The following is a 23,981-nucleotide window of genomic DNA, read 5'->3' on the forward strand; positions in this document are numbered from 1 at the left end:
ATTACTCTTGGTATATACCCACTAATGGGATGGCTGGGTCAAATGATTGTTCTGATTTTAGCTCTTTGAGGAATTGCTATACTGCTTTCCATGATGGTTGAACTAATTTACACTCCCACTAACTACATAAGTCTTCCCTTTTCTCTGCAACCTCACAAACATCTGTTATTTTTTAACGTTTTAATAACAGGCATTCTGACTGGTGTGAGATGGTATCTCATTGTGATTTTTATTTGCATTTTTCTAATAATTAGTGATATTGAGCTTTTTCATATGCTTGTTGGCCACATGTATGTCTTCTTTTGAAAAGTGTCTATTCATGTCCTTTATCTACTTTTTAATGAGGTTGGTTTGTTTTTCTCTTATAAATTTAAGTTCCTTATATATGCTAGATATTAGACCTTTGTCAGATGCATAATTTGCAAATATTTCTACCTATTCTATAGGTTGTCTGTTTACTCTGTTGATGAAACTTGCCATCTTTCTTTCTGCATCTACTTTCTGTATTTAGAATCATTGCCATAGCAATGTAGATTCTTACGTTTCTCAGATTAGCCTATACCTCTACTTGATTTCCCCACATAATGGAAAAAACAAATTTGTCGCTGATAAAACTCTCATTTCCTATGGGCCTTCCTTGTTAGATAATAGTGTCAGGGGCGTTTGAACCAGAGCAACCCCATTTTGAATAGGGGCTAGGCTTAGACCTACTGGGCTGCATTACCAGATTAGGCATTAAAAGTCACAGGGTGAGACAGGAGGTCAACACAAGATATAGGTCATAAAGACCTTGCTGATAAAACAGATTACAGTCAAGAATCCTGCCCAAATACCCAAAACCAAGAAGGTAATGAGGGTGACCGCTGGTCATTCTCACTGCTCATTATATACTAATTATAATGCATTAGCATGCTAAAAGACACCCCCACCTGAACCATGACATTTTACAAATGCCGTGACAAGGTCACGAAGTTACCCTATATGGCCTAAAAATGGGAGAAACCCTCAGGTCCGAATTGCCCACCACTTACCTAATGCCTATTAAGTTCCTCTAACTTAATAGAGTCTATTACTCATACTCAGATTTGGCTTGACTCAGTTCCATGAGCAAAACCCAGAGGATGATTTTATACCACGATGGCATTACATTTTTATTTATACTGTTAGGTGTCATTTATTTTAAACTGTAGGCTGCTGTTTACTTTGAAGTTTGCTAAAACAAGCTGTCACCTAATGAAATATCATGTAAACCATGTACAGCCAGTCTTGTTTTTGCTCTGTCTTTCCGCTCCCTGCAGCACACCACTTTTCCCCCTTGTTTCAAAATGTGATAGCAAAATGCAAGTTCCTTAACTAAAATGCCCTGTTTATCACAATATCCTTTGTATATAGACCCTCAAGCATCCCAAACTCATTTCCATATTACAGCCTTTACAAATGCTGCTTCCTCTGCTTGCAGAACCCCTCTTCCAAATACCCATATAGAAACTACCACTTAAAATATATGTATCAGCTCACACACTATTTTCATGGAAACAGCCCCTATCACCCTTTCCAGGAATGCGTCTTTCTTAAAATTGTTATTATATTTTCTAATATTATATCTTATTTAATCCTTACCAACATTTCAAATTATCTTGTTGTTTATATGTTTAATGTTCACTTTTAACAAACTTTTTTGAAGGCTGATATCCTTTTTGTGGCATCACCAGTTTCTAACACAACACATGCTTTTTATATAAAAACTTAAACAAACCCTCCAGAGAATATAAGTTAGTGCTCTGTTACAAGAGAAAATAATGAAATATTTCTCATTTTATCTTGTATATTAGAAAAGAAACTTATTTTATATATTAAAAAATACTACCACTTACACTATATAATATGAAAAGTTTATAAGAAATTATTTCTCATATGTGATCCTAAGATGGTGGAAGATTTAAGAGATAGTTTTGTTTTGTTTTGTTTTGTTTTTTTCTTTTTTTTTTTTTTTTTTTTGGTGTGTGTTAGTACTTTTCTCAGAAGAAAATGCATTTTGTCTGGGGACAACAAGATATGCATTGCAAAGACAACTGTGCCCCTAATATCTAATCTCTACACAAATGAAACTTTACAAGATATTTTTCATGTTACCTTAATTCTTTTGCATACAGACACCAAGTCCTCAACTGCAGGCTTTGGAAAGACCACGAGAGGCTGTGAGGCCAAACGCTTTCTCCCTAACTTTATTTCTGCCATGAAATCAGCTCAGAGAGCCTGGGAAAGTCATTCAATATTTTGGGACCTCTGCTCCAGTGATATTCAGGTCCCGTGTATGTAGGATGACTAGAATGCTTATTCATTTAGGTCAAGTCTTTATTTTTAATTAAGAAGTATTTGTTATATTCCTGCTATGTGCCAGATACTGTGTGGTGGCAAAAAGATTTCTCATTCTGTTATTACTCCGTCATTGGAGTCTATGCAGGTCACCTATTTTACCTATGTCATCTGTAATATGGATGTAATAATGCATGCTTTCCCGGATGAAATTTTGTGTGGGACAGAAACTACACCAATACTTTTAATGTAAAAGTTTGAGAGATTTTTCTTAGCATAAGGCTTCTTTTATATTCCAATAGCTGAGGCCAACCATATATAATTCATAAGGTATTGCCAAATAAATAATTGATTGGAAACTCAAGGTTGATTCTTAGCTCTTGATAATATTATTGTTTATACTGAGATACTAAACTGAGACTTCTTTCATTAAATATGTCATACGAATCAAGTTGAAGTGTTAAGAGTTTTTCATAAAATGTATGAAGTACTTAAGATTATTTGAATTCCAGATATTATATTCTTGGGAACTAGATACTCTAAGAGTATTTTAAAAACCTCATATAAAGATGATGGAGAGAGGTGAAAATCCATTTCATTAAACTGTAGTTTTTATCCTTTTGAAGTCAGCTAGCATTTCTATCTTACTTGATGGCTACAGTTTATGAGCCTCATATGTATCTTACACGTGACTTGTTAAAATCAGCCTCCAGTAATATAAAAGGCATTTACAGTTACCAAAAGGCGTGACAAGATCTCAAGGTTAAAGAGGGAATTGTTATCACAGAGGAGCAGTCTGTGATCTCATTCAGTAACAATAATAACTTCTAAGCTTACTTACTGAATGTTTTCCAGGCATTGTACCTAGTACTGTAATTTTTGGCTATATGTAATTTTCTCATCACCATTATAAATAAAGTTTATTGTAATTCCCAACGAGACATAAAGATTCTGAGGAATTTGAACATGATCATTCAGTCGAAGAGTCATGATTTGAACACAAGTAAACCATCTCTGGAGACCATTATTTAACCACTGAAACATCAGGCTCTCATCCTGAAATTTAGGGACATAATGACAGGGGTTAGGAGGTGGAATTGGGAGGAGAAGAGCATCAAATGGGTAAGAATACGTACAACTAAAGATGGAGGAACAACTCTACAATAACCCCGAGCTCTGTGACTCAGGCCAAATTCCAGTTGCAAAATAAAGTGTTTTGTGACTATACCGTGCCCTATGACCCACAGGCACTTACAAAATACATACGTATTCTCTGTGCTTCTGTTGCCTCATGTCTCAGCATACAATTATTTCCTAATTGTTAGTGCTAAACAAAATTGTGAGAGATATGGGACCCAAGACCTTGTCTCATATATTTTCTATTTTCCATTGTACCTAGCATAGGATGGCCACAACAAAAAAGGCACTTCAAAACTATTTAGTCATTGATTGACCAAAAGGATTATATGAAGTCAAATGGGAAAACACTTAGTATCATGAAGAATATTCCAAGAGTCAGAGAGGGTAACAACTCAGAGAAGACCAGCCTGCTTCAGAATCATGGGAATCTAATGATCTTCTAGGATTTAAACCATATTGCAGCGATTGTGCGTCCATTTATGTATATTTGTTAATATTATGTTTTAATTACTATTTCCAAATTTGAGTATAGAAAATATATAAAAATAGGTGCATTAATTATCTTATAGTAAACAGTTAAATTACTTCCATTTATTATTAATATAAACATTGCTGTACTCAGCATTATTGTGCATGTTTCCAAGCAAATATAGATAAATATAAATGATAAGATATACACATTCAAAAACTGGTTATAACAATTTGATACCAATAATTAGTTCCTTTTGCTTCATAACTCAGTCACCCAGAGTTAATATATAGTGCCTTAGTTGATGTTTTAAAGCATGTTTATTCATGGTATTATGGAATAAACATACTAGTGAGGTGAAAAATGGAGCCATGAACTCACAAAGACTGAACCGTCAGTCAATTTACTGTAGAAGCAAAACAAAGAAATAATTGGATTCCAAAGAAGATATCAAACCTTCCTGAATTCTGTAACTATCTTATATACACAGCATCTGGAAACACATTAATAAATCAAGAAAAGCAATGAACATACTTTAACATTTTTTTTGCTAAAACTAAAGTTTTAATGGTTCATGAATGTAGACTTACCCTGTCAAGAGCTGCTTTCTCCAGTTCATTTTTGGCTACAGCTAATTTTTGTTCCAGATCAGTAAGCTGCTGCGCCTGTAAAATAAGAGATAAATCTTCTAGATACATTTTGTAATTTCCCTATATATTTTAAGCATCTGTCATATATTGCCAAAAAATTGTAAAAAGAGAGAAGGGAGAAAAAAATATATAGTGTCCTGTAAGATTCATTTAGAATTCAGGTTAAAAATACTATATATCATGATAATTTGATGTGAAGAATATTTAATATGCAGAAAATGGTAGTTCTGGATGAATATGCACTAAATGCTTCATAGACCAAAACATCTAGTTTCAAGGACCCAATTCAAGTCTCTAGGAATACTTGTGGTTTAAATCCATCACTTATATTTCTATTTGATATAGACTGAATTTTATCCCCCCAAAATGTGTATGTTGAAGCCTCAACCCCTTATTCTCACTATATTTGGAGACAGAGCACTCTTGGGGTAATTTAAATTAAATGAAGTCACAAGAGTGAGGCCCTAATTCCAGAGGACACATGTTAATGTAAAGAGAGGGAAAAAACAACAGAGATACTTATTTGCACTCACAGGTATGGGCCAAGTGAAGACACACAGAGAAGGCACAGTCTACAAGCCAGGAAGAGCCTTTGCCAGAAACTAAACATATGGACACCTCACTCTAGGACTTCTAGCATGCAGAACTGAGAGATAATAGATTTTTATTGTTTAAGACACCTAGTCAATGGTATTTTGTTATGGCAGCCAAAGTAGACAAAGGTACTAGTATGTACTCTATTTTTATTATTTTTTTTTGTTTTTTAATCCCATACACTTCTCTATCCTACCATATCTCTATACCATTATAAGTGTCATTATTGTGCTATTAGAAGAGAAAAGCAGTACCTTCAGATTTGGAAGTTATATATTCAAATCTTGCCTCCACCATTTCCCAGCTATGTGATCTTGGGCAAAGCCCTTGACTTTTCTAAACTGGAAATGGCAATACTTATTCTACACCACACTAGTCAGGCTCAAATTAGGAATATGAAGAATTGGAAGTTCCATTATCTGCATACATATAGCATTTGCACCGCCTTGCTTTATTCCATTATTGTTCCATTTACCCATTCATCCTTTGATTAATCTCTGTATTCTCCACTATTCTAGGCATGGCGCTGGGCCATGAGAATTGCTGATATTAGTTAAAACAACCACCACAACCACAACAACAACAGCCATAACAAATATTTCTCTAAATAACCTACAAACTTATATTTTTAAATTGTTTACATCTTACAGTTGATTGTGGTATCTGTTGAGAGCAAGAAAAATAAAATGCATTTAATTTTCTATATGAAAGCTGCCATTTTATTAGGTATCAAAATTCATTCAATAATTTTATAATTCAGCAAATATTACATATGTTTTAACATAAAAACCATTCTCTGAACTAATTGTAGAATAATGAAGAAAAAGAAACCCTTGTCTTTAAAAAGAGACAGAATATACATATATAAAATCAGATAGTGACAATTGCTATAAAGAAAATGAAGCTAAAAAAAGGAATAGTGTGAGAGGTTACATTAACCAACATATGCATATTGTAAATATTTACAATAAATCCAGTTTACAGTCAAACTATTGGTGGATCCCTAGAGTAATACTTCAACCCAGCCAAGATCACTGGCCCCGGGCAACTCATATATGAACATTTTCCCTATTTATTCGTTGATTTAAAAATTATATGCTTTATCATAACAATGCACTACATTATTTTCTCCTTCTCAATCTTTCTTTCCTACCAGTTGCCCCTTGCTCAATATGCTCTGGATATACTGGCCTTATTTTACCTCAAAAGTGCTAAGTTTATCTATATTGCAAGGTCTTAAAAATTCCCAGCATGATTTTCTTCTCATCATTTAGATATCTGCTAAAATTTATTTAATCATAACAGTATTCCTGATAATTCATATCTATATGAATTAATTAGCTTCTGTTGTGAAACAAAAACCCAAACTCAGAGGCTCAAAGAAGTAAGAATTTATAAATTTTATATTTAAATCACATGTATTTCATTTTATCGGTAGAAACATTATCTATCATAAATACATAGAACTACTTATGTAAAATTCCCTTTTTTAATGTGTGTAAGAAAATGCTAGTTCTAGCATTATGACAGAATCAAATTCACATATAACAATATTAATCTTAAAGGTAAATGGACTAAATGCCCCAATTAAAAGAAACAGAATGCCAAGGTTGATAGAGTCAAGACCCATCTGTATGCTGTCTTCAAGAGATGCATCTCATGTGCAAAGACACACATAGGTTCAAAATAAAGGGATGGAGGAAAATTTACCAAGCAAATGAAAAACACAAAAAAGCAGAGGTCACAATCCTAGTTTCTGACAAAATAGACATTAAATCAACAAAGATCAAAAAAGATAAAGGGTGGCATTACATAATGGTAAAGGGTTCAATTCAACAAGAAGAGTTAACTATTCTAAATATATATGCACCCAATACAGGAGGACCCAGATTCTTAAAGTAAGTCCTTAGAGACCTACAAAGAGACTTATACTCCCACACGATAATAGTGGGAGATGTTAAGACCCCATGGACAATATTAGCCAAACAAAGACAATTAGGAACTTAACTCAACTCTGGATCAAGCAGACCTGATAGATATCTACAGAACTCTCCATCAAAAAACAACATAAGATACATTCTTCTCATTGCTGCATGGCTCTCATTCTAAAATTGACCACATAATTGGAAGTAAAACACTCCTTGGTAAATGCAAAGGAACTAAAATCATAACAAACAATCTCTCAGAATGAAGACTAAGAAATTCATTCAATACCACAAAAGTACATGGAAATTGAACAACCTGCTGCTGAATGACTTCTGGCTAAATAATAAAATTAAGACAAAAATGAAGAAGTTATTTAAAACTAATGAGAACAAAGAGACAATATACCAAAATCTCTGGGATGCAGCTAAAACAGTGTTAAGAAGGAAATTTATAGCACCAAAAACCCACATCAAAACACTAGAAGAATCTCAAATTAACAACCTAACAACACAACTTAAAGAACTAGAGAATCAAGAGCAAACCCCAAATCTAGCAAAAGGCAAGAAATAACCATATCAGAGCTGAGCACAAAATAACCTACAAAAAATCAATGAACACAGGAGCTGTTTTTCTGAAAACAACTAATAAATATATAGAATGCTAGCTAGACTAATAAAAAAGAAAAGAGAGAAGGCACAAATAGACAGAATCAGAAATGATCATGGAGATATCGCCATTGACCACCACAGAAATACAAAAAAACAAAAAAAATCAGAGAATACTATAAACACTTCTATGCACATAAACTAGAAAATCTAGAAGAAATGAGTAAGTTCTTGGAAACAAACAGCCTCCCAAGACTGAACCAGGAAGAAACTGAATCCATAAATAGTCCAATAATGTGTTCTAAAATTGAGGCAGTAATAAAGAGCCCACCAACCAAAAAAGCCCAGGATCAGACGAACTTACAGCTGAAATATACCATAGGTACAAAGAAGAGCTGGGACCATTTCTACTAAAACTATTGCAAACAGTTGAAAAGTAAGGACTCCTCCCCAGTGCATTTTATGAGGTCAGCATCATTCTGACACCAAAACCTGGCAGACATACAACAACGAAAAAAAGAAAACTTGAGGCAAATATCCTTGATGAACATCCATGCAAAAACCCTCAATAAAATGCTGGCAAACAGAATCCAGAAGCACATCAAAAAGTTTATCCACCACAATCAAGTTGGATTTACACCCAGAATGCAAGTACGGTTCAACATATGCAAATCAATGTTATTCATCACATAAACAGAACTAAAGAAAAAAATCCATATGATTATCTCAATAGGCACAGAAAAGGCCTCTGATATAATTCAGCATCCCTTCATGTTCAACACTCTCATTAAACTAGGTATTGAAGGAACATACTTAAAAATAATAAGGACAATACTGTTGTCTTTCACTTTAGAGAGACAGCAGAACAAAGATGGTAGGAGATGAACTTTGGAGCTGACATTGAAATTGGAGTACTAGTTTTTACCCCTTACTAATTTTCAATACTTAAATATTTAATATCCCCATGCTTAAGTTTCCTCTTCTTTAAAGATGAATAATAGTACTTAACATATAGGCTTATTGGGAGAATTAAATTAGTCAATATCTTTAAAATACTTATAGTAGTATCAGCTCAATAGTAACACATGACTATATGGTAAGTAATATAGTCTATATTACCTGCCATAAATTCATCATAAAGGTAATAAATATAACAATTCAGGAAGCTTGTATCAGGGCAGGAAGAATAAATTCCAACAAAAATAGCAAATTTGCATTTGAAAGTTTTATTGCCATTCATGCCCAGGTTTTTTTTTTTTTTTTTTTTAAGGAGTCTCACTTTGCTGTCATTCAGGCTGGGGTGCAGTGGCATGATCTTGGCTCACTGCAACCTCTGCCACTCGGGTTCAAGTGATTCTCATGCCTCAGCCTCGCGAGTAGTTGGGATTACAGGTGCATGCCACCACACTCAGCTAATTTGTGTATTGTTTTAGTAAAAATAGAGTCTTGCCATGGTGGTCAGGCTAGTGACCTCAGATGATCTGTCTGCCTCAGCCTCCCAAAGTGCTGGGATTACAAGCATGAGCCACCACACCTGGCCATGCCCAGGGTTTTAATAATTTACCTTCTCTAGGAACTCATTAAACTTGGTAAAAATCCAGCCAAGAGATGTTGGGAAACCAGAGTTGAAAAAAAGGGTAAGAAAAAGTAATAAAAGGACTTGCAGATATCATCTCATATTGTAATACTTTGATCCTAGTTTGGAAAGGATACTGGATTAAATCATACAAAGCAGTCATAATTTTTTTTCATAATTTTTAAAAAATATTTCAACTCTTATTTTAGATATAGAGAGTACATGTGAAGATTTGTTATATGGGGATATTGCATGATGCTGAGGTTTGCAATGTAGATACCATCATGCTAATAGTGACTATAGTGACTAATAGTGACTATAGTACCCAGTATGTAGTTTTTCAACCCAATATCCTCCTTCCACCCTCTAGTACAGTGGTCCCCAGCCCCTATGCCACAGACTGATACTGCTCTGTGGCTTGTTAGGAACTGGGCAGCACAGCAGGAGGTAAGCAGCTGGCAAGTGGGCAAAGCGGAACTCTACCTCCTGTCAGGTCAGCAGCAGCATTAGATTTTCATAGGGGCATGAACCCTATTGTGAACTGTGCATGCGAGGCATCTAGGCTGCGTGCTCTTTATGAGAATCTAATGACAAATGTAATGCACTTGAATAATCATGAAACCACTCTGTGGCCCCATCTCAGGTATGTGGAAAAATGGTCTTCCATGATACTTGTCACTGGTACCACACAGGTTGAGGATAATTGCTGTAGTAGATGACAGTGTCCACTGTTCCCATATTTATGTCTATGTGCATTCCATGCTTATCTCTTTCTTATAAGTGAGAACATGTAGCATTTAGTTTTATGTTCCTGTATTAATGTGCTTAGGATTAGGGCCTCCATTTTCATCTATGCTGCTGCAAAAGACATAATTTCATTCTTTTTATGGCTGCCTATTATTCCATGGTGTATATGTACCACATTCTTAATGTAAATTCTTTATTAACAATTATGAAAATGTAGAACCTCAAATTTTTATAGACCATAAAAAGCTGGAGCTTGTTTTTGTTTCTGGCTTAGTTACTCTAAGTGTAGTGCTCCAAGGGAGTGTTACTTGTTATTTCTTCTACCTTAAGTAGAGCTAGATTCTAAAGGATAGCACCAGTAATGTGTTCGGTGCTTAAACTCTGTTTTCTTCTAGGAAACATTAAGGTATAACTGTGTTGGATTAAGCAGAAAAGAAAAAGGATTTAATGCTAGATGATTACATTTTATCTGAAATTTCAGTGAATCATTTTATAAAATTTTGGCAACTAGCTAAATTTGCAAAGTTCTAACTCATCAGTCATACATAAGATTTGTAATTCAAAAATTCTGAAATAACTTTTTACTGATAAAATTTTTAAAAATTATTCCTTCACCCCTTTCCTTGCAGGTAAAATTATCCAGTTGTCTTTATTTTTTCTGATAAATCTCACTGAGGTTTATAGAATATAAAACTATACCTTACTTTCCTCTAAAAAGGATGTGAGAGAATTTCACATTAAAAGTAATAAAATCTTAAAGACAAGTAAATCATATTAGGTTTATGGAAAAAAATATATGATAATATGCTGCATGAATGTGATGTAAAGGTAGGGTAGGGGATGCAACAGCAGAAAAACACACTGATAGTGGAGCCATAAAACTTCTATCTGTCTTGGCTGAGTTTTGGCTGAGCTGAAAATTTTGTTCCAAGATTTCTGGCAGCCACTTGTAAAAAGTAATGCTCTTGGCTCCAAAATTCTCATTATCAAAGATAGTAAGCCTACCAGAGACATAGAAGATTCAGAAGTTTTCCAAGTAGTAGATTCTAAAATAAACTTCTAACAGATTTTATAATGCAACTCAGCACACCATTTTTAAGGCACTAAGAACATAAAGTACAAATGCATGGTTCATCTTAATTCCTAAGATAATTCCTAGAATTCCTCAAGAAAGAGAAAGTGTGTGTGTGTGTGTGTGTGTGTGTGTTCCCACAAAAACACAGAAAACCAGATGAACAAGTCATAAGATGAACTTGCCTCTTAAGACGTGAGTAATAACTCCACTCTTTCTCATCCATTCTGCCTCACATTCTTTTGCAGCCGTACATGCCAGGTGAGATCTCAGTGCTCAGTTGCAAAGATGGAGATGTAATTTCTTAAAGCAATCACTCTATCTCAACTCTTAACTTTCCAGTTAAATAATTGAAATTATATTTAGGAACTTAAATGACTTTATGCAGAAACTAGAATATATTTACTAATGTTTTCTGGAATAAAAACTGTCTCTTCATCTAAGGGAAGATACAGTATATTATTTCTCTTTGCAGAGTAATATGAAGATGGTTAGGCCTAAACTCAAATACACATTATTGCTACAATAAAAGAGAACAGCAGGAGGCTATACTGTCCTACAGAATACAATAAAACAAAAAAATAAGAAATACATATAGAACAGGCTTTGGTGACATGAAAAACCCATTCAAACTGTGCCTGAAATAAATGAACCCTGCATTTTCAGTTAATGTAAAGAAATATTTTTTCTTAAATTCTAGTTAGATATTTATATTTCCTGATATTTAAAGATAGATTAGGCTATTATCCTTAGCAAACTAAAACAAGAACAGAAAACCATATACTGCATGTTCTCACTTATAAGTGGGAGCTTAATGATAAGAACTTAGGAACACAAAGAAGGAAACAACAGACACTAGAGTCTACTTGAGTGGGGAGGAGGAGTAGAAAGGAGGGAAAGGAGCAGAAAAGATAACTAGTGGGTACTGGGATTAATACCTGGGTGAGAAAATAATATGTGCAACAAACCCCCAGGACAACAAGGGTTTACCCATGAAACATACATTCACATGTACTCTCAAACCTAAAATATAACTTTAAAAAAGATTCAAATTTTCTGCCTCTAGACATGACAGAGATGACAGGTGATCAATATTGGACTAGCTCTCCTCCTATAAACAACTATGAACAATTGTGTCAGGCAATGAACCTTGAAATATAGGAAACTGACTAGGTAAGACCCATGACTGCATCAGCTTTCTGCCTGATGACAATTTCTTAACCAAGGTGCAAAGAGCAATGGCCCAAGAAGATCACCGTAATTGTATTGAGCTATTGAGGTGGAAAGCAGAGTTTAGAACAGATCTTATGGCTACAATATGTGGTACAGGGCATCAGAGAAGTATGAAGTAAACAGGGGTGGGGCTCCCAAAAATCAGCTTGGGTAACAGAAGGAGTGTTCCTGGACATCCTTGGCTGAGAGTTAGTCTACACATACCAGGGTAATAAATTATACAAGGGCAATAATAGAACAAATTCTGCATGGCTGAGAGGAGAAGAAAAAAACTCAAGGTTAAGCACTGTAGAAGGATAAGAGCTCCAAAGACACCCATAAACTCTTAACACCACAGACAATCAAAACAGCCGTCTTTAGATTAATAGCTAAGCACTAAAGAGTTGTTGGCAAACTACAGCCCACAGTCAAAATCTTGCTTACTGACTGATTTTGTATATAAATTTTAATAAAACACAACCACCTTTATTTGTTTAACTATTATCTAGTTGCTTTTGTGCTACAACAGTGGAATTCAGTAGTTAACCATATGGCCTGTTCAGACGAAAATATTTACTGTGTGTTCACCTACAGCAAATGTTTTTTGATCCCTGCCCTAGAATAAGCCCTATTTTGAACATACCTTAAAAAAAAATCTAAATCAAACCTGGACAGGATTTTGGAGGGTTGGGGACACATCTCTGGAGGTTTAGCTCAATTAAATGAGAGGAACTCGGGTACTACCTTGAACTTTTTAAGTATTGGCACTAGGCAAAGTATAAAACAAACCCTACACAAATCAAGTTGATTACCAGTACTTTAACAGCATTCTAGAAAAAAATTGAAAATATTCACAAGATAAAATCCAGAGTCTCTATATCAACCAAAATCTCCATCGCAACATAAAACCTCACTAATTATTAATATAATATATATGTATATATGATCCAAAGTCACACACAAGAGTAAAGAATTATAACCAATATCTAGATAGTCTATATGTTTAATATAGCAGAAAAACACTTTAAGGCAGCTATTAAAAATAGGATTAAGAACTTATAGGTAATGTGTTCTTGATAAAAGAGGAAATCTTAACATAAAAGTTACACACCATTATTTTAAAAAGCAAATGAAAATTCTAAAAAGAAAAATGAATTGGATGCACATTAAAAAATGAAGATGACAGAAAAAGAGTCAGTAAATATGATGTGATATTAATAGAAATGATTCATTCTGAAGAACGGTGAAGAGAAAAAAAGTTTGAAGAAAGATGAACAGGGTCTCAAAAATGCTCAGAATAATATTAAACATTTTAACATACGTACATTGGAATACTAGAAAGAAAAGAGTGTGCAAAAAGAGAAAAAATGAATTTCGAATTGTTAGGAAAAAATTTAATGAAGAATGTGAAAAACATTTGTGTTGAAAATTACAAAACATTGCTAAGACTAATAATAAAAATTTTAAATAATCAGAAAGATGTCCAATGACTATGAATTAAAATATTTTTTGCAATTGAATGAGATATTTACTATCCTTATGATGTCTGGTCTCCCTAAATTAATGTATAGATAAAATACAAACAGACTGTAATTCCCACATGATAATTTTTGGTAAATTTGCCAAGCTATTTCTGAAATGTGTATCTAAAATCTTTAGAAAAGCACTAGCTGTAGGACTAACACTACTTGATTTTAAGACTAACTCTAAAGCTACATTAATGGCAGTGTGTCGCTGGCATAAGCATAGACATACATGACATCGGATCAGGACAGAATCTGGAAATTGACCCAAATATATGGTCAGTTGAAAACATACATAGTTATTTGATTGTTGAGAAAGACAAAGTGTAATTCAATGCATAAAAATACTAAATTTAATAAATAGTGAGAAAGCAATTGGAGATTTTATCATATATTATATATAAATATATGTTATACATACGTTATACATGCATACACATTATATATGTATACATCCATTATATCCATTATATAATATAAATACATATTTTTACATTATATAATGGATATATCCAATTGATATATTATATCCACTATGTATATACAACATATAGTATAAAATATATATTTTGTGCATGCACACACATTGTATATGTATATACGTATATAAAATGTATATTTTATAGGGTATAAAATATACATTATATATCATATATAATATATAATCTATTATATATAAACATAATGTGTGTGTGCATGTGTAAAATCAGCCCTGATCTTTTCCTCACACTATTCACAAACAAAAATGAGAAATGAATTATAGACCTAAGTGTCAAAGCTCAAACATAAATCCTCTGGAAGAAAATCGCTGTAACTTTGAGATAGACAAATATTTCTTAAACAGACAAAAAAGCCCAAACATTAGAAAAATATAAATATAATTTATCATATATAAAATGTTGTTCTTCAATAGACACTGCAGAGAGAATGAAAAGCCAAGTCATGAACAAGAGAAAATATGTATCAGTGAAAGGACTAGAATCCAAAATATACAAATGAAACTTATAGTTCAACAATAAGAAGACAACCATTAAAAAAGTTAAATAGACTTAGGTAGTAAATAAATTAAAAATACAAACAACCATATTTTTAAAAAGTGGTCAAATAATTGAATAAATGAAAAGTGATTTATTCATACATAAAATGGTTATATTCAAAATACAAAAATGCTCATGAAAATATGTTCAACGTAATTATTTATCAGATAAAGCAAGTAAAACTATAATAAAACACTACTTCCACTAGAAGACCTAAATGTACTATCTTGATTTATCTTTAAGAATATCTAAAAATTACTCCAGGAGAGAAAAAAAATTAATGATCCATGAGTCACAGTTACTGCATGATCTTTGCGACTTACTGTTTGATCTCAAATTCCCTGTGTGCAAAGTAAGAAATTTTGAGTAGATGATTTTTAAATGCTCTATCTAAAGGAATTTATGACTCCTCGGATGTTTTCTATAGTAATAGACACATCCAGTTAATGTACCAGAGTAGACACAATAACATGTGATTTTATTTCCTAATATTTATTTTTTACATGAGCCATTTAATATTCTACATGCATTTCATATCGTTCCTTCTTTAAACTCTCTTGTTAAACTTCTCTTCAAAACAGTCGGTGTTAATTTTAAAAAATTTACATAAAATTATCATACTAGTTTATTAACCATTTTAATGACTAGACAGACACTTTTTAAATTTTATTAACCTATAAATTTTCTTCAAAATTGCTTTCAAAGCTTATAATCTCATGTTTTATATTTCACACAGAGAATGTTTTAAAAACAAAGAATTTATTCAGCCTTTTTGTGAGTTATTGAAGCACAAACATATTGATTTCAATGGCTACCAAATTTTGTTGATATCCTTTCTTTGTAGACAGAGATATTCCAGAGACGCTTTGAATATGAATCAAGAGATTCGTTGGCAGAGAGAGTTTTCTGTGGAGAAAACTGAAGAAACGGAGCTTTCAGCAGAAAACTCTCTCTTTAAAATTTACTTTTAGGCCAGGTGAATTTCACTAAACATTTAGTATGCAATTCATAAACTTGAATTACATGTCTAGAATTGATAACAAAGAAAAATGGTGAAAATTGTGCAGACAGAAAGGAAGAATGACAATTTTCACACGTCCACTCTTTATGATTAGAAATTAGATTATTGCTCTTTGAGAATTATTTTGTTTAGACGTCTTCCTATATAGACTTTTGTTCCTTATATTAGTCTTGGGGATCTTAATGGCACTTCTCAACTACTTTACTGATACTCTACATAGCTTTTATATCTTAATAAATAGGTTCTAGACGCTGAACTACACATCTAGAAATTGTACTTTCTGAAAATGTCTGAAACTTTTACTTACTCTACAATTAAAAATAAAATATGTTTGTCTTCATGAAAATGGATATCAGGCATTTCCTCTTATACTGTGCATTGATAACAAGAAATTTCTGTAATATATTTGAACCTGGATTGACTATCTAGGTAAAGAAATACAGTGGAAGAAAAAAAGATGCTTTGAGATGTAATCTAGAAGCATCTAATATTTCTTTACTATAGAATTGATTGACTTCATGAGGACAAAATTCTATTGAAAGTTACCATTAATCCATTTTTGTCTTTGTCTACTTCAAATTTTCTAGGAGGTAGTAATTCCTTGGAGGAATAGCCTCATAGTATAATATACCCTGTAGTTATTAATTTGAAAGAGATTTGGAAGAAATGAAGATGATCTGATTGTTCCTTACTTAGGCAGATATTATCAGCTCAATATACATATGCATCTTTTAAAATCCTGGATGAGATGTGGTCCTGTAAACTACATAGGTAGTGTGCTGATCAATTATGAAAATTAATACTACCTTAACTAATGTTGGGCTGGGTATAAAGGAAGTGAAAAAACTTGTTGTTTCTATATTACTATATCTATGGTTTTCCCACATACATTCTGTTTTCTAATAATGCTTTTCACTTGACTTTTATTCTCATTTTCTCTGCCTCTTTTGCTGAGATTATATAAAATAATCACCACCATTCTGTAATTACCAGCATGTAGCAGGTAAATGTGCCAGTTACCATGAATTAACATCTAAATATTCTCATTAATCCTAAGAAATAAGTAATTATCCTCATTTGACAGATAACAAACATTGGCAGGAATGTGGTGAAAAGGGAATCCTGGCACACCGTTGGTGGTAGAGTAAATTAGTACAGCCACTGAAGAAACACATATGGAGGTTTCTCAAAACACTGAAAATAGAATTCCTGTGTGATCCAGCAATCCTGCTTCTGGGCATTTATCCAAGAGATTTGAAATCAGTATGCCCAACAGATATCTGCATTCCCATGTTTATTGAAGCAGTATTTAACAGTAGTCAAGTTAAGAAATCAACCTGTATTCACCATCAAATAAAGAAAATGTATTATATATAAACAATGAAATATTATTCAGCCTTTAAAAAGAAATAAATTTTGTCATTTGTAACAACATGGATGGAATTGGAGAGCATTATGCTAAGTGAAAAAAGCTGGGTAAGAAAGTCAACTACCACATGTTCTCACTTATATGTAGTCTCCGAAACAAAGCAGAGTTGGAGGGCAATAAACAGGCTGGGAAGCATAGAGGGGATGGAGAGATGAAATCAAAGGGTACAAAGCCTCAATTAGAAGGAATATGATTTTTTTTTTTTCTTGGAGGTCTGTTGCACAATATGATGAATGTAGTAATTATGATACACATCAAATTTGCTAAGAGTAATTTCAAATGTTCTTACTGTAAAAAATGATATTTAGAGAAACTGACATGTCAACTAACCTGATTTAATTATTCTACAATGCATTCATAAATACTAACATGACTTTGTATCTCATACATATATACAGCTATAATTTGCCAATTTGCAATTTAGAAAAGAATTAGGATCAAAGAGAATAAGCAAAAGATAACAGCTGGGTTTTGGTACCACATTTATCTGAATCCAAACTTACTATACTAGGCTACTTTCACTCCAATGGATTAAAAGCCAAGTTGAACAAGACAACGAGATGGGCCTTTAGTATACCTACAAATTAAACAACTTCAGTCCATGGCACACTTTTAACGTCTTTACATTGTCTCCCATTGTAATGCTACCTTACCCCAAGGAAGAATTATTTTTCTGACTTCTGTGGAATATTACTTTAGCAAAAATGTTGGTGTTTGTATTCTATTTTTTTTTTTAATTCCATGAATTGGAAATCACTTTAAACTAGAACTTCTTCAAGCTGGAAAAACCACAGGCCTCACCACCCTGGAAATTTGTGTAGCATGTGAAATAGCTGATCATCAACTCTTCTGGTAATTTTCCCATTAAGATTTCTCAACCATATCCCACCTTCTTTCATTTTTCATCTCTGTCCATCTTTTTCTCACTACTCCCCAGCCTTCTCTTATTCTTCTTTCTTGTTTTCTACCCAAACATAAGAAATCACCAAAATCTTTATTTCCGGTTACACCTATGACTTATTTATCAGTGTTATCTGCGTGTTTTCCATGAACAGAACTCCACTGTTTTATTTTTTGAAAAATATTTTCACTCATCACGTGTTTCTGATTCCTCCAAGGCAGTATGTATAAAATTGAAGTCAGGACTTTCTCTCTCACTCTTGATGTTACTGTCAATAGCAGATTATACTAGTTTCCTATGGCTGCTGTAACAAATAATCAAGCTTACTGGCTTAAAACATTGAAAATGTGTTGCCTTAAAATTCTAGAAGTCAGAAATCCAAAATATACCTTACTGGGCTAAAGTCAAGGTGTTGGCAATCCTGGTTCCTTCTGGAAGTTCCAGGGAAAAATCTATTCCTTGCCTTTCCCAACTTAGAGTGGCTGCCTGCATTCCTTGCTTGTGGCCACATTATCCCACCTCTGCTTGCACTGACCCAGTAACATATTCACATGTTCTAGGAATTAGAATGTGGACAGCTCTCAGGCGTCATTCTTGTGTGTCCCACACATATGATCTCTATTCTAACATCAAAAGTAGTTTTATGCTCATGTCCATTCAGTCACAAATTCCATTTGTTTCTTCTTTGCTGTTTTTAAGACTAACAAAGTTAGGTCTCTGTTTCCACCCTTGCCTAGATTGCTGCAACTATCTCATAGAGTTTTGTGCATTTTCTCTCTCTCTGTCTCTCCTTTCCCCTTCACAAAGTCATTCTGCATGATCCAACATATTTGTTTTTCATGAAACTTGATTTTAACACATTTCCTCTTGACAAAACAACTTTAGTGATTTCTTATTGTCTTTACAATAAAACGCAAACTCCCTTATCTTCAGTTTGAGATTTTAAATAGTTTGTCACAATATTATCTTTAGAGGTCATTATGTTTGTCTGTCTACACAATCCACACCATCCAAGGTACACCAATAATAATGTTGCTTTATATTCCTGGTCATGAAAGTAGTGTAGAATGCACCCACGTTCTTTGTTCAAATTCCCCTGAGCAAGCCAACGAGCGATGAATTATTCCAGGAGGATTGTGTCAAGTCACATCACAAGTGCGTGTTGGTACTTTGGAATTTATATATTATCAGGGTTAATTATTTAAGACTATAAATTATTTTTATTTATTTATATTTTTCATTACATGAAATGTTTATTACACCTTTCTCCTCTCTCATTTGATCTTTTGAAAGGCATTTACTGCAGGCCTAATAAATCCCAGCCATTTTATCGATTTTATACTCCTCTAAAATAAAAGACCTCCTTCTCTCTTTTTCCTTTCCTTCCTCTTTGAGTTACTTGTTTCCTTCTTTCCTTCTCTCACATCTTCATTTACCAGATGTTTTTAACACTCGGTATAAAATCAGTTACAAATGCAACTCAACATAAAGCAACATCCCTATCTTTATGAAACTTATAGACAAAATGGTCTTCAAATATTTTTTGTATTCCTCACTAAGACTATCAATATATCTCTTAAATAATGAGACAACAAAATTATCTGGGCATTCTGTTTAGGAAGCCTCAAAACTCTGTCTGTATGGGTGTAAGTACTGGTGTTTTGCTAAGTTGTCAGGGAGATATTTTGACCCACGTATGCAGTATAATTTCTCTTTGACTCTCTTTATAGTTCACTGAATGAGACATATTCTTACATTCCTCACCATCTTCACATGTACCTGATCTTTCTTCCTAGAGTTGTAGAAAATTATGTGCTATCCTATTCTTTCTGGTCCATTCCTACTCCTTCCTCAGATCCTAGCTGAAATGCTAATTCCCACAGAAATTCATTTTTCACTACAAATATAATTTTAGCATCTGTGTTATATTATCTTGAGGAATATCATATTTTTCTTCCTAGTACTTGCACACATTGTGATATTCAAAATATACAATGATTGGTATGGTGTGGATGTACACCAATAGAATCCTAGTCTTCCCTGAATGCTGGAGCAGGGTCCTGTTAGATTCCTGCTCTGGCAGGTTTCAAGCAGTTAAGCAGTCCCCAAGCAGCAGCACGGTGGAAGCTCCTAAGCTGACTTGACACAGTCTCATAGATTCAGCCAGAAAGGAGGCAATGAGTCCAAATAAGTTTGGACAGTTTATTACTCACAATGACTGCATAAGGAAGATCAGCATGGTGTTGGCAATCCACACTCCCAGTCTCTGGATGGCATCAGACCAGGGGTGCCAGATGACAGACAACACAAGTGGTAGGTCTCTCTGGCATTCTGGATCAAACTCTAAATTACAACCAAACAATTTCAGTCTATAGCTGTGCCCAAGAAGGGGAAGAAGTGCACTGTGGAAAGTCTCATGCTTCACTGGCACAGGAGACAGATAAAATATTGCTTCATGGCAACCTCCTGCGAGACAGGGAGGTAGAAGAAAAACAGTCTTGTAACATCTCATAACAAAATACCTGTCCTCCTTTTTTTTTTTCCTGGAGGATCACAGAACACTGTACTAAGACTCGTGTTAAAGTAGAGGTTATCCTTGCTATTGACCTAGGTAGAGTCCTGCAAGGTTATCAGAGTGTTATGGCAAAGCCATTGTGCTGTAACAGGTGTCTGCCATGTATTACTGAGCGGCAGGGAAAAGTGAAAGGTTCCAAGAGATGGGCCAGGAAGAAAAAAAAGATGGTTATTTACCAGTTGGTACAGTAGTGCTTTAACAGTTCAACCATTTATTCCTTTTTTTTTTTTTTTTTTTTTTTTGAGACGGAGTCTCGCTCTGTCGCCCAGGCTGGAGTGCAGTGGCCGGATCTTAGCTCACTGCAAGCTCCGTCTCCCAGGTTCATGCCATTCTCCTGCCTCAGTCTCCCGAGTACCTGGGACTACAGGTGCCCGCCACCTCGCCCGGCTAGTTTTTTTGTATTTTTTTTTAGTAGAGATGGGTTTCACCAGGGTAGCCAGGATGGTCTCGATCTCCTGACCTCGTGATCCACCCGTCTCGGCCTCCCAAAGTGCTGGGATTACACAATCATTTATTCTTACGGTTATATTAATAAATACTATTTAACTTCTATTCCTACTTATTATAGTTGTCATTTATCCATTTATTTGTCTGTTTAATATCTCATTCCCTCACTAGACAATAGGGATTTACATCTGTTTTGCTAATCATTGAATAAATAATTACCAGAATAGTGTCAGGTATATAGTGGATTCTAAATCAACATTGAATGAACAAATTAGCAAGTGAATGAGTTTGATGTAGGTTCCACATACTGTACAAAGAAAACGGGATTCTTATATTCTTCCAAAGCACTTTTAAGTTTTTGTTCCTGGATTCGTACTGAAAAGTCTCTGTATTTACAAATACTCTATATCTACTTAAATGTTTTGAGGTTTCAAGTCCTCTCTTTTAAAGTCCAAGAAGTGTTCCTTTAGGAGCCTTTTCGGTCCATCCTCTACATCTCTTTTTTCTGACAGTTAATTGACATGACAGACAATGACTGCTCCTTCTAACAGGCACAGGAATTGGTAGTTTATTAATTTTAATGACAAGTGTGCTGAGAAGACAGTGGATACAATCCAGCATAAAATTTTGTAGATGTCAGGATTAAGTCAGTGGAAATATTTCCCACAGGTATTTATTTTTCCTGTGTGAATCTGCTTGAATATTATGGTCCCCTAGGGCTATTTGTGCCAGTCTTTCTGCCATTTGAAGGCTGGATTAAACCAAGAGTTTAATTTTGTTACTGCCAAAGTATAGCAGCTGCACTAGATGCTTATTCCAAAAATCCTTTCAAAAATTGTTTTCTACTAAGTGAACTTTGTTGAAAGCAGTGGATAGTGAAACATTTACATATCAGCTTGTTAATTCCCTACTACTCTAAATGTGTATTTTTTTCTTAAATTTATTTTAATGCACTTTAGTAGAGATGTTTAATGCATTTCCGTAGTCTATTTCTCAACAGACTATTTTTTATTTTCATTTGAATGCATAAGTGGAGCCAAATGGCACAGAATCTGGTAAAGTTGCTTACAGGAGAAAGCAAAACTCTAAGAAATATTGAAGCCCTAGAAATGTGAGGCCCACAAAGATGGGCCAAAGAGCTCTTCAACCCATGTCAATATATTTCTTAGCACATTCTATTCTTAACATGCATTAAATAACAATTAGTGTTACACAGCAAGTTCTGATCAATTTATAAAAGTCAAACAGTAGGACAAAAAGTATTATTTTCCTTACTTATTAGGTGTGCAAACAAAAGTCTACCAACTCAAAGAAACATATATACACGTAACTAAAGGAAATAAAAGTAAAACTCAGGTACTGATGATTTGAAGACCACATTTTGGAATCTCTCACTTCTCAAACTCGTCACCTCTTTCAATTCTTGGCTCCTGTTGCTCATTTAAAGAGGTCCATTCTAGATTCTTAGCATTGTAAACTGCCTCATTTCCCACCTGGAAATCTCAATTCTCCATTCTTTTCTACATGTTCTTTTTCCTATAACATTTAACTTTCTAATATACTACATATATTCTTTTTCTATTTATTGAATATTGCTTATCCCATTCACTTCGATATAAATTCTACCAAAGTAGGGAACTTTTGTTTACTGATAAATCATATAGGTGCCTGCAAAAACATGTGTCAACATTATATTCTCAAAAAATGTTGTTTGAATGTATCATTTTTGTATTATAATATGATTTAGAAACACTTTTAAATGTGATCAAGATACATAGATGGTGGAAAGATAATAATAATGACAATAACAACAAAAATTTATAATTAAAGATGTTCTTTTTTTATAATAAGGCTGCTTTCACATTATTTAATATTTGTTCATCTTATTACCAGATCTATGATTCCCAACCTCAGTTGCCAATAAATACATCTGTTGAATTGTTAGCAAAATAATGATTCATATTCAAATCAATTTATGTTGATTCCAAAAATACGTATCAATTATCTACCATGTGCCAGTCAATATGCAAATTGTAATAGTGATAAAGACACATAAAATAGAGACCTCATCCTCCAAGAATGTATGCTGCATTGGAGAATATAATGCACTAACCATTATTTCCCATTGTAAACAGAATATGTGCTATGATCAAGGATGGTATAAAGTTTTTGCAAGAGTTTTCAACTTTGACATACTTTTATTATATTTAGAGTGGCAAGAAGGATGTAGATTTTCCTTCTCTTCAACAAAAAACTGCCTCCCAAATTGTACAACTGGAAGGGAGAGGCTAATTGAAAACCTACTGATCTCTAGTAGCACACATTTTTTTATATATGCTTAAATGTATTTTACTTTAGCTAATTAGGATAATGACTAAAGCCACAAGTGAGGATAAAATATAATTGACTCCTAAGCACAAACGTGGAACAGCCACATAAACTTTGTTAACTCATGTATACAATCTTAAATGCTTATAATTAATTAAGTTCTTATAATTAGGGGTATTAGAAAAAGAACCCTAAAATATAACTTAAAAGTATTGTTCTTTTTCTATTTATTAGCTTTAAGCCAATGGACAAGGTCCTTATTTTCTCAAATCTTCAGTTTTTCAACTGCAACAAAATAGGAATAATAGTATCATTATAAGTTTATGAAATATTTATCATATGCCAAGAATTGTGCTGACATTTGAGTGTGTTATCTGCAGTAATAATTAATACTGTTATAATCATTTAACAAG

General features: G+C 33.6%; 1 protein-coding gene across 3 annotated transcripts in view; it reads right to left on the reverse strand.

Annotated features, from left to right (window-relative positions):
* The window catches only part of LUZP2 (leucine zipper protein 2), a 582,381-nt gene that overhangs the window by 103,640 nt on the left and 454,760 nt on the right, over positions 1-23,981 (reverse strand). For all 3 annotated transcript variants that reach the window (XM_073017719.1, XM_073017721.1, XM_073017722.1), the window contains exon 8: positions 4,516-4,590. In XM_073017719.1, the coding sequence (XP_072873820.1) occupies positions 4,516-4,590 (75 nt within the window). The remainder of the gene's footprint in view (positions 1-4,515; positions 4,591-23,981) is intronic.

The sequence above is a fragment of the Chlorocebus sabaeus genome, chromosome 1 (assembly GCF_047675955.1).
Source record: "Chlorocebus sabaeus isolate Y175 chromosome 1, mChlSab1.0.hap1, whole genome shotgun sequence".
NCBI classification, from domain to species: Eukaryota; Metazoa; Chordata; class Mammalia; order Primates; family Cercopithecidae; genus Chlorocebus; species Chlorocebus sabaeus.